The 17,280-nt window shown below is 44.7% G+C and overlaps 2 protein-coding genes across 35 annotated transcripts in view; one reads left to right on the top strand and one right to left on the bottom strand.

The window, feature by feature from the left end:
- The window catches only part of SPATA7 (spermatogenesis associated 7), a 36,869-nt gene extending 31,542 nt beyond the window's left edge, over nucleotides 1-5,327 (top strand). For all 17 annotated transcript variants that reach the window (XM_081510384.1, XM_081510382.1, XM_081510381.1 and 14 more), the window contains 3 exons: nucleotides 1,333-1,410; nucleotides 4,408-4,465; nucleotides 4,720-5,327. In XM_081510384.1, the coding sequence (XP_081366510.1) occupies nucleotides 1,333-1,410; nucleotides 4,408-4,465; nucleotides 4,720-5,280 (697 nt within the window). In that variant the 3' untranslated portion in view covers nucleotides 5,281-5,327. The remainder of the gene's footprint in view (nucleotides 1-1,332; nucleotides 1,411-4,407; nucleotides 4,466-4,719) is intronic.
- Nucleotides 5,328-14,352: 9,025 nt separating this feature from the next.
- The window catches only part of PTPN21 (protein tyrosine phosphatase non-receptor type 21), a 77,055-nt gene continuing 74,127 nt past the window's right edge, over nucleotides 14,353-17,280 (bottom strand). For all 18 annotated transcript variants that reach the window (XM_081510343.1, XM_081510340.1, XM_081510341.1 and 15 more), the window contains 2 exons: nucleotides 17,100-17,260; nucleotides 14,353-16,829 (listed from right to left, as the gene is read on the bottom strand). In XM_081510343.1, coding sequence (XP_081366469.1) covers nucleotides 16,701-16,829; nucleotides 17,100-17,260 — 290 coding nt within the window. In that variant the 3' untranslated portion in view covers nucleotides 14,353-16,700. The remainder of the gene's footprint in view (nucleotides 16,830-17,099; nucleotides 17,261-17,280) is intronic.

Raw genomic sequence — 17,280 nt, forward strand, 5'->3', positions numbered from 1 at the left:
TTATGTCTAATGGAAATTTGTCCCTAAATTAATAATACTTGCTAATTTTTTATAATTAGTACCTATAATTTTTATAAGTAAAAATAATGAAGATGAGTTTTAGAGAAATGCAGCGTTTTGGTACCTCAGGATACCATTCTTGGGCTTTTCTAACCTCACCGGTTTTTTTTTACACATATTACACTTCTGAGTTTGAAAGTTGTTTTAGTTGGACTGCATTTTTTCAGGGAAAGCAATCTATTTTTACAGTCTCATTTGTTCTCAAATTTGCTGCCTGTGAATTGGTCGAAAGCATAATTTTTATGCATTAATCTTCTGTTTGGTGTGCTAATTAACTCTTCCCCTCATGTTTGCTTATTCAGTAACTGAAGTGGTTTTAGGCTTCCCTGATGGCTCAGTGGTAAAGAATCCACCTACCAACGCAGGAGACATGGTTTCGATCCCTGGGATGGGACGATTCCCTGGAGAAGGAAATGGCAACCCACTCCAGGATTCCTGCCTGGAGAATCCTATGGACAGAGGAGCCTGGTGGGCTACTTGCTATTTACATTTTCTGTCAATTCACTGATTTTTAGCTAATTAAGATCAAACTTGTAATAGTACCCTACTTTTTGTGTAGTAGCTACTGAAATATATAACTCCTAAGAGAGTATAACAGAGAAATGTACCCAAGTAATTAAAAATCATCACTATATTTATGTACACAAGTTTTTTCTACTAGAATATTTTTCCTTATCTCCAGACTTCTCAAGAAAAAAATAATTTTTTCTGCTCAATAAATTTCTCCACCTTGAAAGCAGATGCTCTCCTCGGAGCAGGAGAGGATTTCATAGTTGAGGTTCCTGCTTCTCTGGATGACCTTCCTCTTTCCCTTCTGCCTCCCAGAGGGACTCACGCCTCTGTGGCCTCTGTGGCCGGACCGGGTCAGGAGCCCGAGGACGTTTAAAATGCTCGTCAGGAGCACGACGTGCCCCCGCAGGGTCACCCCTGTCGCCCTCTCGCCCTCTCGCCCCTTTCCCTGGTTGCTCTCTGTTTTACTTAGTCCCTGCTGCCTTTTTACTGGCTGATCAGCGTTGCAGACATCTGTGAGATTTTACTCTATTAGGGAATACTGTCTCATCTTCAGTAAATGCCCTTGCATAACTTGAGAAGGTAGACATGTATTTATTTTATAATGTCCCTCTTGATAATATGAGTGGAAGTGCATTTGTAATAGTACAGATATTTCAGTATAGCTACTTATGCATCCTCTAATTTTCAGCCTAATAAGCAGTAATTTTTTTTTTGGAATAAGCAGTAACTTTGATGCTGTATATCACTTTGCCTTCACAGTGAAGAAGAACTGTTGTATCTGAGTTTCATTGAAGATGTAACAGATGAAATTTTGAAACTAGGTTTATTTTCAAACAGGTTAGATTTTTTAAATTATATTGTGGTGATTGAACTGTACATTAAAAACTCTTTGGTGTTAATTTTATTTATTTTCACATATTAGGAAGTGAAAATTATATTGCTTTCTTAGGGGGCCATATTCTTATAATTGATATAAATTATAAATAACATTTAATTCATACTCTTCCAGGGGGTCCCCGGTGGCTCAGATGGTAAAGAATCCGCCTGCACTGCGGGAGACCTGGGTTCGATCCCTGAGTTGGAAAGATCCCTTAGAGGAGGGCATGGCAACCTACTCCAGTATTCTGGCCTGGAGAATCCCATGGACAGAGGAGCCTGGTGGGCCACAGTCCATGGGGTCGCAAAGAGTCGGACACGACTGAGCGACTAAGCACAATTCATACTCTACGGCAGGTTCAGAGTTTAGGGGAGAGAGAGAAAAGAATAGATTTTATTCATCTGAATACTGTTACATCCCTTATATACAAAGAGCAAATTGCCAGAGGTGGGGTGGTGGGAATGGGGGGAATGGGGCAAAAACGGTTGAAGGGAGTCAGAGGTACAGACTTGCAGTTATAAACTAGTCAAATCATGGGGATATAATGTACAGCATTGACGACTGTCGTTAACACCCCCATGTTGTTTATTTGAAAGTTTCTAGAAGAATAGAACTTAAAAGTTCTCATTACAAGAAAAAAATTATTCTGTAACCATGTAGTGGTGACAGATGGTAACGAGACTTCCTGTGATTACTTTGCAGTATATCCAAATAATCATTACGTTGCATTCCTTAATAAAATGTTGTGGGTCAGCTGTACCTCAGTTTCAAAAAGCTTACCACAAAGAAAAAGAAAGAAATGGTATCCACATTTGAAAGAAAACTGTAAAAAGGTCTTATACATGTACAAATCCCATACAGAGAAAAGACAAAAATACTTTATCTTTTAGTTTATAATGGGCTAGCACACTAAATTTTTGCTGCTTCTTTGCAAAATTCCATCGTCTCTTTTTACTATCTGAAACTGTCATGAAGATCAAAAGCAGGCTTTTCTGTTATGACTGTTACCAGTAACGTGAGGACAAATTAAAGGTCAGGTTTGCGCACAGCAAGTGAAAGGGGCAGTTTGTAAAACCATCCTAGTGCTGTGCACCTTAAGGGCCCTAGTGCTGTGCACCTTAAGGGCCCTAGTGCTGTGCACCTTAAGGGCCCTAGTGCTGTGCACCTTAAGGGACCTGCTGTGCTGACCCAGCTTGGACTTTTATTGAGCTGAAATTCGTTCAGATAAAAGTCTCTGGTATCAGAAGACCCTACTGTGTGTATGCTACGTGCTTTGCCTGTCGTGATAGTGCGTCAAGTGCAGACACTTTAATAAGTTGTTTCTATTTAACAATGTGAATATACATAATATTACTGAACTGTAAATTTTAAACTTGGTTAAGATGGTAAATTTTATGTTATATAGTTTATTTTTTTTACCACCACCAGAACAAAAACACTGCCTCCAACTGTAAATCAAAAAAATAAAACAAAAAGATTAGAAGCCAAAATAAAGTTGACATGAAAAATACATATTTATGCTCTTAAAACTCACATTTTTCATTTAAATTATAAGGCTTTTTACTGTGGCAATTTTTATAGTAGCACAATAAAATGGAATCAACCTGCATATTGAATAGAGAAGGTTCAGTTGAATAAATTTTAGAAGTTTATAATAGTAAGGTCTGTTCAGATATTTTAAATGATGTTGCAGAAGTGAATTTATTGATACATAAAGATGTTCAAAGTGTATAACTGATTAGAAAACAGTATAGATATCAAAACAGTATGTATTATATAATCCCAGTTTTCATAAAGAAATACATATGCATAGAAAAGTGCCCAGTAAACATCAGTGATAGTTGTAAAATATAGAATACAGATTTCTTGGGCTTTTTAAAAATTTCAAAATAATTCAGAACAATTAAATCTAAAATTATCTCATAACTTCATTGATAGTAACAAATGGTAACAAATGAGCAGTTGTCAAAAAAACCAATTGATACACTCCTGTGGTAGCTAGACAAGGCTGGTATAGTTGAAAGAACGTGCCTGGAGCCAGACACATCTGGGTTAAATTCTCTTAATGGCTTGTGACCTCAAGGGGAGAGGAATCATCATCTTAGACATACTGTTCTCTCATCTTCAAAACGGGTTTTCTGATACCTTTCTCTGCTAGTATTTGCTTCCCAGGTGGCACTAGTGGTTAAGAACCCGCCTGCCAATGCAGGAGACACAGGACACAAGGGTTCAATCCTTGGGTCATCAAGATCCCCTGGAGGAGGGCATGGCAACCCACCCCGGTGTTCTTGCCTGGAGAATCGCGTGGACAGAGGAGCCCAGTGGGCTGCAGTCCATGGGGTCGCAGAGAGCCGGACACGGCTGAGTGGCTGAGCACACACGCATTGGTCATGATTAGAGACATGATTACTGCGTGTCCAGCACAAATGCCTATTACTTAGTGGTACTTAATAAGTGATCACTTTAACTGATTATGTCAGTTTACCGTGAGTGGAATATTTTTTCAAGTATAATTTAGGAAACATTGTAAAGTAACGCGTTATGAGAGAGTTTTCTTCAGAGTTTGCTTTTGGAGGATGAGTGTATGCGACAGAGAAAGGGAGGCGGGAAGGCTTTGTGTTTGTTTGTGTGAGAGAAAAAAGACACAGTGCTCTTTAGTGTGGGGGTTACAGCCTCATGTCAAACAGTTTATTTCACAGGAATGTACGTAGCCTGCAGTCTCTCAGAAGAGACACTGCCATCTGTTGCATGACTTAAACACAGTAGAAGTCATACTAGCTTCCACAGTGGAGAGCTTGATGGAACAGAGGAGTGTAGTGTTTGTTTATCTTCGGAAAGAAAAAGGGTGATCTAAAACAGATTTTCCAACCTGTAGTACTTTAGTTATTGCATGACTACCTGTATTTAGTCAGTTTTCTGATGTTGAGACCATTAACATTTTTGTTTATCGTTTGTAGGTTTCTGGAACGACTGTTTGAGAGACATATAAAACAAAATAAACATCATTTGGAGGAGGTTTGTCTTAACAACTTGATTAGAAAAATTCTAATATAGAAAGACTTTTCAAGTTTTACCTTACTCTCAAAGAATGCATTAAAAGCAGGCATTTTTTTTCTCTTGCACTTTTTGTGTGTGGGGGGGAGGGGAAATGCAGGCAGGATGAGGAGGAAGTAGTATTGATCCCGCTGAGGTGAGCAGCACTGCAGCAAAAGGAATTCGGCTCGACTAGCCTAGTTAATGTAATTATTCTTGTATTTTTTTAATTCCAGGAAAAAATGCGCCAGCTGCTACATGTCTTAAAGGTGGACTTAGGCTGCACGTCCAAGGAAAACTCAGTAAAGCTAGACGACGTGGATACATTGCATTTACATGACGTTGAAAAGCCTGAGAATTCAGAACAAAATGAATATAAAAGTGAACAAGATTTAGTCATTCAACAGGAACGTCAGGAATACCAAAAAGCTTTGAATATGTTATTGACTATACCAAAGGAAGAGAATGAGATAATCTCTTCGAATGAATTTTTCCTCCCCATCTATAAATCAAAGTATTCAGAAGGGGTTATCATTCAACAGGTGAATGAGGAAACAAATCTTGGAACTTCAGTTTGGGAAGAGAAAAATGCAGGTGTGTCAGACAGTTTACTAGAGCAGGAAACCTCTGTGAGTGTCATTGAGGGCGACAGTGACGCTGAGAAGGCGGAGACCCCCACGGAGCTGTGCTGTGTCAGCCCGGCACTCATGCCTTCAGCTCAGTTGTGCAGAGTCGTAGACAGTCAGGAGCTGGAAAGCCCGACTCTGAGAATCATGGAACTGAGCATTGAGGACTGATCTGGGGTGCTCAGTCTTCACTAATAAATATCCCAAATGGCCAATCATTCAATATTCCTTTTACTTTTTTTTTACTTTTATATGTTAAGATTTCTGTATTTGTCTTCTATGTTGTATAATAAATTACTGTAAATTTAGCAGCTTAAAACAACACACATGTATTATTTATCGCACAGTTTCTGTGGATCAAGAGTCCAGGCACAGCTTAGACAGGTCCTCTCTGCTTTTGGTCTCACACACCTACAAGCCAGGAGTCGGCTGGGGCCATGGGGGTAACTTATGCTTCCAGACTCTTTCATGCGGTTGGCAGGATGTCTTTCCTTGGGGCTTTCGGTTTGAAGGCTTCCGTTTCCTGCTGACCGTGCCCGCCGGAGGCCCTCTCCGCAGACCGCTCACAGCGTGGCTGCCTGCTTCTCTAAGGCTAATGGGAGCATGAGGGAGGCTCTGCTAGCAAGACGGAGTCTCAGAAAACAATCATGACATAGTGCATCGCAGAGGTGACTTCCATCACCTTTGCCATATTCTTTGGTTAAAAACAAGTCACAGGTCCTGCCCACATTAAGAGGCAGGATACAAGGGTGTGAATGCGAGAAAGGGAGAATCACCTGGCTCCCATTAGGATCTAGTGACCACAATTTCTGAAGTTCCTTTATAGGGGAACAGATTTTACCCAGACATAAGTGATTTTGCAGGCACTCAGAGAAGGGCCTATAATCTGGAGTAGCTCGTAAAACATTAAGCGTTGTCTGCTGTTACCATTGGGCTTCCCTGGTGGCTCAGCAGTAAAGAATCTGCCTGCCAAGGCAGGAGACCTGTGTTCAACCCCTGGGGCGGGAAGATTCCCTGGAGAAGGAAATGGCAACCCACTCCAGTATTCTTGCCTGGAGAATCCCATGGACAGAGGACCCTGGCGGGCTACAGTCCATGGGGTCACGAGTCAGACACAACTTGGCGACTAAACAACAACAACAGTATCTTTAATTTCTTTCCTCTCCCTTTCCTACAGTTTCTAAAGCCTCAAGAATCAGTGAGCTTGGATAGCCTACTGACTATCTGAAACACCATCCCTTCTTGTGCAGACGAACGTTCTGCCAGGCCCAGTCTGACGCCCTCCCCTTACCCGTACACTGCAGGAGCGGGATCCTCGCTGAGTCAGGTGTGTCTCAGGAGACTCAGCTCTGCTCATGTCTTTTCACCCATTCACAGTGATGTCAACATTTGAGGAACTGTTACATAACGGTTTCATGCCCGGGCACCATGGAAGAGAAAAAGATGAATCAGAATATGGGTAATAACCCAAATGTTCTAGAAATTTAGCAATTTCCTCCAAGTATCTCATTCTTTAATGCAGGCTTTTAGCATTTTTTTGCCCACACAAGTGTTTCCCAAAAGGTGGTGCATATCGCTGGAGGTATTAGAACTGATTTCTGGTGGTAGGTGGATGACAGTCTCAAGTATGGAAAACTGTTCAGAAGCCAGGCTCAGGGACAGCCTGCAGTTCGGTAGGGCTGAGTACCCAGTGTCTTAGGCCCCAGATCATCCTGCCGCAATCTTCCCTTGGCCCTACAGACCCTCTGCGCTCACCTGTGGAGTTTGTCTCTTACCCTCTAACAACAAAAGATGCAAAGTACAGATCAGGCAACTGTGGAAAATCTAAACTGTGCCAAGATCTGTCAAAATTCCGAAATAAGGGATTTACTTGGCTTTCGGACTTCTAAATATGCTATGTTTTATCCAAGAAATTAGCCATTTTCTAAATCGTGTAGAGAATAAATTTCAATATAAGTCTAAAAGACTGTATTTGCATAACTTACTATTAATAAGATATATATTGAAATGAATTATGTAAAAGCCATTCTTTGAAATATTTATAGCATAAATATATGTTATGTAAAGTATGTATATGGGCTTCCCTGGTGGCTCAGCTGGTAAAGAATCTGCCCGCAATACGGGAGACCTGGGTTCGATCCCTGGGTTGGGAAGATCCCCTGGAGAAGGGAACGGCTCCCCACTCCAGTATTCTGGCCTGGAGAATTCCATGGACTGTATGGTCCATGGGGTCACAAAGAGTCGGACACGACTGAGCGCCTTTCACTTCACTTTCAACAACCCCCGCTCTGCATCCTGCGGTCCTCTTGCACCCTCTGTCACCTCTTTCTCGGCGCCTGCCCGAGTCTCCCATCACTCACTCCCCCTTCTCCGTCTGCGTCTGGGGCTCCCAGCCCCCAGGGCTCCTCCCTTCAGCCCCAGCCTCACCTGGCTGAGCTTACCTGCTGCCTTCCTGCTGCGTCTCCCCACCGGGGCCCTGCTCTAGACTCCCGCCTGCCCTGCTCTGACACATCCGTCTTCTCTACCTTCCAACTCCGTACAGCCTGTTGTCTCTGAGGCCATGACCCATCCTGACTTTATACCTTTTAGGGTATTCTGTTGTTATCCTCAGGTTTCCCTGTGAAATTTAAACAGATGAACTGGTTTAAGGAAATTTTTTTTTTTTGGTTTAAAGAAATATTAAAAGTGGTTCTCAGATGGCCAAGGTTCTGTAAAGGTAAGTTCTGAATGGTAAGTAGGGAAACACTGGCTTAGTCGCAGATCATCCCTCCACTTCTCCCACAGCTCATTCTCTGATTTGCAGTCATTGATGAGTGTTTTGAGCCCAGTTGCTCAGGTTTGATCCTTATGAGCTGTGACTTTAAGCTGGTTACTAACCTTCCTCCTGCTTTTCATGTGTTGAGTCACAGAGCCTTCGTTGCAGGACTGTAAGAAGTTAAATAGGTTGTTTGAGAAAGACTCACAGGCTGCTACTGTTATTGTAAAACAGATCAACAGACCATGTCACTCCCTCCTTTAAAAAACAAGCCAAACTGAGTTTCCTCTTGCTAACCAGAAAAGGTACAGGTCCCTTTGCATTTTTTTAATAAAGTCATGTTTTCCTCCCAATTCATCTCTCACCAGGCTCACCCAAGCATCCTCAGCGTCTTAATTGCTTGTTCCCAAATAGGCCCATCCCCTCTCTGCCCCTGCACTTGCCGTCTGCTCCAAACACCATCACACCATCTCCCCTCTTGGGGCCTGTGCTGACAGCCCAGGGGGAATGGAACTCGGAAACCTTGAGCGACTGCTCTGACATCCCCCCACTCTGGGCGAGGCCTTCCACATCTGTCGTACGAATTATAATACCGTTTAGAACGCACTCGGTTTCCTATCTAGGCGCTGGGCTTCTCAAGAAAAGAACCTGTTTCTCTTTGGATCCTCAAAGCACGAATGCATTTGTTCATGCACAGAGACAATTTGACCTGGAGGGGATGTTTAGCTCCAGACAAGGTTATAGGGAAACAGGACAGATACTTCCTCCTCTCTTTACAGAGGGCAAATTCCCCATTTAGAAGGAGCAATGAAGCAAATTGCTAAATTACATGAAAATTTCCTCATTTGCTCTCATTTCAAACGGTTTAAAATATAAATTAGCATCCTCCTAAGAAGCCTTAAAAAGTCACATTTTTTCCCCCAGTGAAAACAATTAGAAAAGATCAGAATAGCTTTTATGGGGCAAGATGACAATTCACCAAGTGGTTGAATTAGCTGTGTGGTCACCAACGAATTACTTTATCCTGAGCCTTTGTTTAAAGAGTTCAGATTACATGATCCAAAGATTTCTCTTAGTTGTAATATGCCGAAGTTAGTCTTAGTTTAATTCTTAGGCTCTTTAGAAAGTATAAATTAAATAATCTACACCTAGAAGTGGCAACCCCTCCTCAGCCTTCATGTGCTATGTAGTCTTGGAAAGCCGTCTGCTAAACTCACATTCTGGTGATAGATGCTCTCAAGCGTGATCCCTTGCCCAGACCTTTTAAAAGCAGCAGATGATCCGGTAACAGCATATCCCCACCAAAACAAAGCTGTGTGTTGAATTCCAAGGCCAGGGAGAAGATGCTTTGAATTGGGGTAAAGAAAGCTTTGCTCCAAAGCCACCCGTATTCCCTTGAAAATTGTCCTGTACCAACATTCAAGTTTTGAGGCAAAAATGCTTAGCAGTCCTGGATGTGAGGGTTCCACACTCACCTTCCAAAATTTTAAAACAGGTGGGTTGAGGTGGGCCAAGATGGCAGAGTAGAAAGACCCCGAGCTCACCTCTCATGGGCATACCAAAATTACAACTATTTACAGAACAACCGTGAAAAATACCAGCGCCTACAAAAAAAGTTCTCCTCCAACTAAAGATATAAAGGACTCACAGATGGGTAGGAGGGGTGGAGCTGCAATATAATCAAATCGCATACCCCCCAGGTGGGCAACCTACAAGTGAGAGAATAATTACCATTTTCAGAGGCTCTCCCCAAGGAGCAAGGGGTCTGAGCCTCACACTGGGTTCCCCCCCAGCGGTCCTGCACCCGGAAGATGGACCCCCAGAATGTTTGGGCTTGGAAAGCCAGCATAGCTGGCTCTCTGGAGTCTCAAATTTAGTCCTAAATAGAACCCCATTCTTAAAGGGCTCACACAAAATCTCATATTCCAGAACCTAGGGCAGAAGCAATAATCTGAGTGACGTCTGAGTCGGATGTTCCTGTCGGTCAGGAGAGACTCCTGGAGAGGCAGGGGGCCGCTGGAGCTTGCCCTGGGGACTCAGGCATTGGCGGCAGCCACGTGGGGAACTTGTTCTACCACGTGGACGCTGGAGCTGGCCAGCACCATCTTGGAATCCTCCTTCTAGCTTATTTGGAGGCGGGCATGGCAACCCACTCCAGTATTCGTGCCTGGGAAATCCCATGGACAGAGGAGCCTGGTGAGTCGCAAAGTCAGAAACGACTGAGCAACTTTATGTATCTATCTGTCTCGAGCTTATTAGCCTCAGGACCCAGCTCGCCCCCTGCCCACAAGCCTGTAGGCACCAATACTGGGGCACTTTAGCCAAACAGCCAGCTGGGCAGGGACGCAGCCCCACTGACCTGCAGATTGTCGTTTAGTCGCCGAGTCCCGTCCGACTCTCTGCGACCCCAGGGGCTATAGCCCATTAGGCTCCTCTGTCCATGGGATTCTCCGGCAGGAGTACTGGAGTGGGTAGCCATGCCCTTCTCCAGGGGACCTTAGACAGGCTGCCTAAAGATCCCCCGAGCCCACAGCTGCCCCGGGGCCCAGTCCTGGCCCCTCGCACCAGCGCACAGCCCACAGCAGTGGACCTGGAGCCCCAGCCCTTCAGCCAGAGGACACAGGACTGAGCCCCTTTCACCAGCCCGAGGCCCTGCCCCTGCCCCCGGGCTTCTGCTCTGGCCTCAGGGCCAGCCTCACCCATCAGAGGGCTCACCAAGGGATAGCCACTGTGGGAGCTCTGAGCCCCACGGACAGACACACAGACAGCCCAACACCAGCCACAGGATGACAGCCTCTGGATCCAGCCCCCGGGACAGACCAGCATCTCACATCTGTCAAAATGGCTGTCTTCGACAAGACCACAAATAACATATGCTGGCAAGAATGTGGAGAAAAGGGAGTCCTCAAACACTGTTTGTAGAACAGAAATGGGCACAGTCACGGTGGAGAACAGTGCGGAGGTTCTCGAGAACGAAAAGCAGAACCACCACAGACACAACAGCTCCAATGTGGACGGTATACGCAGAGAAAAGGAGTCACTCATTTGAAAGATACGTGTACGCCAGCGTTCATAGGATTATTTACAATAGCTGAGACGGAAGCAACGAAGTGTCCATCAACAGATGCATGGATAAAGAGGAGGTGGTGTGTATATACATATGTAATGTGTGTGTGTGTGTGTGTGTGTGTGTGTGTGTATGTGATGGAATACTACTCTATCATAAAAAAGAATGAACGTTTTCCATCTCCATCAACATAGATGGACTTGGAGGGTTTTACGCTTAGTGAAATAAATCAGAGAAAGCCCATGCTGTATATCACTTACATTTGGAATCTAAAAAATACAACAAACTAGTGAATGTAACAAAAAAGAAACATATATAAGAAACTAGTGGTTGCCAGCCAGGAGAGGGATGGGGGAGGGTTAAACAGGTACAGGGGATTAAGAGGTACAAACTACTAGGTATGAAATAAATGAGCAACAAGAATTTATTATACAGCAGGGACTATATCCAGTGTTTCCTAATAACTATAAATGGAATGTAACCTTTAAAAATTGTGAATCACTGTGTTATACACTTGAAACATATATATATTGTAAATCAAGTGTACCTCAATTTAAAAAAAAATGAAAACAATTTTTTAAAAGGTGAGTTGACCATTGTTTTTCCTGTGAAGAATATTATTTTATAAGTTTTCTGTTGCTGCTGTAACAAGTTCCACAAATGCAATGGCTTAAAATAAAATCTACCAACTTACAGTTCTGGAAGCCAGAAGCCATAAAATCAAGATGTTGCCAGGGCTGCATTCTTCTTGGAGGCTCTGGGGAGAATGTGTTTTTCACCTTTTCCAGTTTTTAGCGGCTGCCTGCATTCTTTCACCTGTGGCCCGTGCCTCCATCATCAAGGCCAACAGTGCGGCATCTTCAAATCTCTCACCTCTGCTTCTCTCATCACATCTCTGCTCACTGTGACCCTCCTGCCTCCCTCTTAGAAAGACTCTGGGCCCACCTGGAAAATCCCAGACAATCTCATCTCAAAAACCTTTATTTAATTGCATTTGCAGAGTCCCTTTTGCCATGTAAGATAACATTCATAACTTCAGGGGAATAGATTGTGGACATCTTTGGGGGCCCATCAGTCAACCACAATTGTTAAATATCATTAACCGGACTGTGAAGAAAGCTGAGTGCAGAAGAATTGATGCTTTTGAACTGTGAGGTTGGAGAAGACTCTTGAGAGTCCCTTGGACTGCAAGGAGATCCAATCAATCCATCCTAAAGAAGATCAGTCCTGGGTATTCATTGGAAGGACTGATGTTGAAGCTGAAACTCCAATACTTTGGCCACCTGATGCGAAGAGCTGACTCATTGGAACAGACCCTGATGCTGGGCAAGATTGAAGGCAGGAGGAGAAGGGGACGACAGAGGATGAGATGGTTGGATGGCATCATCTACTCAATGGACATGAGTTTGGGTAAACTCTGGGAGTTGGTGATGGACAGGGAGGCCTGGCCTGCTGTGGTTCATGGGGTCACAGAGAGTTGGACACGACTGAGCGACCGAACAACAGCAACATACGCTGACTATCTCTTTCTGAACCCAGCAACATATTGGATAAAGTTCAGATTTACTCCAGTTTTTAGAAAATGAATATTTTACATATTTCTGGAAATACACCACCAGCCAGGCCCTGCTCACAAACGTGTGACCTGGACACACTCCAGCAGCAGGGACAGTCGCCGTGGGACTCCTGCGTCCTCAGCTGGGGGCCGCGGGCCTTCTGCCACCTCCCTGGCCCAGGCCCACCGTCCCCCCTTCCAGGCCAGGACAACCCAAAGGCAGACGCGCGGCAGAAGCAGGCAAGGTGGGGAACATGCTGCTGGCTCACCCACCTCCGCCTGCCGCCCTCACGGGGGTCTCGCACCCTGCTCACCCGCTCCACTGTCCCTGACCTTCACACGCTGCTTGAGTTTCTCAGACAAATGATGGGACACTCGTGACGTGGAATTCCCTCACGAAACACGGATCAATCTGACTTCAGTTGCTTGCTGAGGACCAGGCCCCACTGCCAGGCAAACCAGAATTTTTTCTGTGCTCTCGCCAGCAGGGTGCAGTGGGGAGGAGAGTTGTTGTGTTTCTCTTGGAGTACTGATGACAAGGATGTGACTACTTTTTCAGACCCCTGTGGTTTCAATAAGCTTCGGGAGAACAAACCAAAAAACCATTACTGCTTATAAGTAATATTTCCCCTTGTAGACAATACTCAATAGTTTCACATACATTAGAACTTTTAAGAGACTGATTTTTATTTGGGAACTACCTGTCATATGCCAGTTTAACAACCCAAGGACCCTTTGGATTATTTCCTAAAATCCTCTGTCCACACACCCCTAACACATGCACACCTTAAACAACCAAACTTTCTGATTTTTTCTCATTTTTTTAAAAGTAATTATAGATACTTAGGGTAAATGAAGCTCTTATTGCAGGACTTTGAAAAACTCATGCTCTTTCATGAATTGTTTTCCCAGACAAATTTCTAATGGACCTAGCCCTCTATTTTTGAAGTGTCTGTCCCTCAGTTCAAAAAAAAAGGGTCCCCTCTAATTTAGACCATTTTAATAAACTTTAAACTAGAAAAAGATAGTTTAGCTTGTTGTACCCGAAATGTTACTAGAAAGCAAATTCTCTAAATGTCTATCCAACAGAATTCCCTTTAAAAGTATGATTTTTTAAATGATTTACAATAAACTGCAGTTCTTTTTATTTTAATAAGACCACTGGAGTGGGTTCGACCCTGGGTCTCCTGCATTGCAGGCACTCTTTACCATATGAGCCATCAAGGAAGCCCAATATAAAGTTTTATATTACATGTAATGAGGACATTTGTATTTCCTTAATATTGTGAACATTAAGTTACCGACCCATTTGAAGGGACTGGTTTCTTTCCATGATGAAGCTGCAGAAAGACCGGCCATGCCGGGCTGCCACCGCCCCGCCCTCACTCCTTACGTCTGTCCTGGCCTTGGCCTTCCCACGAGCTTCTGGGCAAGCACCTGCCAACATGGTTTGAAGGCTAAATTCTAGGGCTTTCTGAATGTTTCACAGTGGATGTTCCAGAAGAAAATACGTAATGAAGGTTGCAATTCCAAATGATGTTCTAAAATGAACACTTCCCGTGTTCAAAACTATCAACTAGAGCCTTTTATCTAAAGATCCCACCAATCAGGAGAACTGATGCCAGAGACGCCAACACTGATCAGTGGAAAACACTGGTTTGTAACCTACTTTTTGTGAAAATGCACATTTTGGTAATTTTGATATGAAACTAACAATATCAACAAACAAATAAAAGACACTAAAATACTGAAGCACTGTGTAAGTTTGGCAGACAGAAAATTCTCAACTCAGACATGGTGAGCTGATGAAACCTCAACGTTCTACAGTTTGACTTTGAAAATCATATTAATTGAAAAGTCCAGAAATGTAGATTTATTTTTATTCAGAAATACTTTCATATTCTCTAACTGTTCATCAAAAGTTTAAAAATTCAAAAGGGACACAAAAAAATTACATGGGTCTTAGAAGCTATGTCAAACATGCGAGTTTTAAGAGTGACATTTATACAGTGTAATTTAGCCCTCGTAATTTTCTTATAATCAAATTATTATAACAGGAACACAAACATACCATATATTACTCTTTAAATTTTTGTTTTACAATATGTTCTTGTCAATGGGACACTTCAAAATGTTTAAACCTGACAGAAAAGCATTAAAAAAAAAAAGTACCAATGGAAGAAAAAAGTATCAGAAACACACCTGTCCTTTACCTGGTGTGAAGATGGGGAACACTGCAATAAACCTCTTAACCCATTCTCCTGGAGAGCTCGATCTGAATATCTACACTCGGGTCTATTGTTCTTTAAAATCATCTCAGACTTCAAATCAATTCTTTGTTCCCAAGTGAGAAAGAGGCCCACTTCCGATATTCATTTTCATCGATGCCTTCCGCATTTCCTCTTATGGGGCTGGTTTCCGGGTCCGAGTCAGGCAGGGACACGGTGCATGAAGGAAGTCCAGTCTCACAGCTGACCACGGAGACCAAGTGGTGACAACGGTGAGCGGAACCGCTTTAGGAGCGAGCACGCGCATCAGCTCTGTCCCTCGGGTACCGTTCACGGGGGGAAGCGGCCCTGGGTTTGACGTTCGGGAAGCTCGACCTGCTGCAGAAGCAGCCTCAGGAAGGAAGAGAGGGCTCCTCAGCTAAACGCACCGGCCAGTCCTCCGGCACCTCCTCGGCCCCGCGGGGACGACGCCGCCTTTGCAGTCCTCCGGCCCCGCCCGCGGGGAGGGGCCTAAAAGGGGTCGGGGGGCGGGGGGCGCGGAGGTGAAGCTAGAGGATTGAGGAGACCCCGGGACGTCTCGGACACCACGGTCCCCCCGGTGGCCCCACAAGTCTGGGCTGTGCCGTGGGGAGACGAGGGGAGACTATCAACAAACTCCTCCCTTCTTTCAACCAAAAGAAAACAAAGCCTCTTCGCGGCTTCTTTTAATAATAATATAAACCTGATTTGTTTAAAAAAAAAAAAAAAAAGGAAGAGTTGTAGGTGGAAGAGGAAACAGAGGGAGCTGTTGCCCGTGACAGGCCCTGAGTTTCCCGGGGGTACCCACCAGGGGTCCGGCCCCCAGACTCTTCCCACACCCCGCTCCGCCCCGGCGGCTCAGTCTGAGTGCAGGTGACACTGCGCTTTGTAAAGACCAAGGCAACTTGCATTTACCATCTTGGGGTTACTCTGCACGTACTCTCGTCCTAGTCATCCTACGTACTCTTATCCCTGATCCCTTCCAAAACACTTTCAATGCGTCTGTTGTTATGTACTGTTTCACCTATAAAGCAATATATATATTAAAAACTCAGATTTGTTTGCAACCAAAAAAAGTGCTTAAAACCATCTTATTCAACTGTTTTTCACTTCATTTTCAACCAAAAAAAAAAAAAAACCACCACATTTGGGTTTATGAATAATACTGAAAAAAAAAGTGAATCTGATTATTCGCATACATGTTTTTTAAAAATGTGCCTTTATTCCCCATGTTAACTTACATTAACTGACTTGTTTCCGTACCTTAATGAGTTGAACTCTTGCTTGGAAAATATAGAAGGTACAAATATATAGAACTTTTAGGATTAAAAATTTTTCTGAATATAAAAATGCTTTCTATGCTTCAAAAATAACACTTTTAGATTCTTGTTGTAGTTTGGGGTTTGGTAACTTAACTGTTAAGTACCCAAGGTTTTTTTTAAAAAATAACAAAATAACATGGTTTTAAATACAAATTTATCTAGGAACCACTCACATCTGTGGATCAGCCCCACGAAAAGTTTAGTTTCTCAACAAGAAAACCCCAAATATTTTCATCATAAAATAAAATTCCATTATCAAAAACTAGCTTAAGATAGAAAACTGTATGCCTTAGTGATTGCCAGAATTGCCCAGCACAGCTTCAGTAAAATAGAGAGAATTTATCTAGAAAATACAATCTCCGCATGTGTGCAAGTTCTGCAAGTCAGACAGCTGGGCGCGGGGAAGCCGCGGCCTTGCCCTCGGGCACAGTCCTTCCTGGGCGAGGCCCCTCCACCTCCGCCCGCTGCTCACACCCGAAGCTGCGCCCGGCGTTCCTCCCGCCCCTCAGCTCTCCTCCCGCCCCTCAGCTCGCGGCCGCTACTGCGCCCGCGGGGGTCGGCGCCAGGGAAAGAGCGAGTCAGGCCAGCACGTCTCCGCCTTTCTGAGCTGTGAACGCCTCCGTGACCGTCCCGGGGAGCGCGGGGCCTAGATGAGCCGGGAGCTCCTGAGGAACTGGATGAGCACGCGGTACACGAACGTGTACTGGCACAGGGTCTGCACCATCAGCATCCGCTGCCGCCGCAGCATGTCCAGCACCCGCGGGACGTCCAGCGCCTGGCAGGGGGAAGCGGGGTGAGGGCGCGGCTCCCCGAGACCGCGGGGGGGTGGGGGAGCGGCGGTCCTGGGGGACCCTGGCGGCAGACAGGCAGGAAGGCAGCCTCTTTGCTACTCGGCACCTCCTGCGGAGAGGCCCAAGGACGTTTGTGCCACGGGGTGGGGTGGGGTGGGCCCTGTGCCCGGACCCCCTCTCCCCTCGGGGGGCGGGGGCGTGGGGTCCCTCTGTGCCCGGCCCCCCTCTCCCTGCGCCCACAGAGGAGCAAGCACCTCGTTGTGCTCCAGGCAGGCGATCATGATCTCCGACAGAATGACGACGCCTGTCCGTCCCACGCCGGCGCTGCAGTGGACCAGCAACGGGGGGTTGGGGCTTTTGGGTTCACTCGTGCTGTTTGTATGGCGTCGAACAGACTGGATCTCTTCGAGGTACGCTGCGAGACATGGATGACAA

Source organism: Giraffa tippelskirchi, chromosome 7, assembly GCF_054371585.1.
Source record: "Giraffa tippelskirchi isolate mGirTip1 chromosome 7, T2T-mGirTip1v1.2.pri, whole genome shotgun sequence".
NCBI lineage: Eukaryota > Metazoa > Chordata > Mammalia > Artiodactyla > Giraffidae > Giraffa > Giraffa tippelskirchi.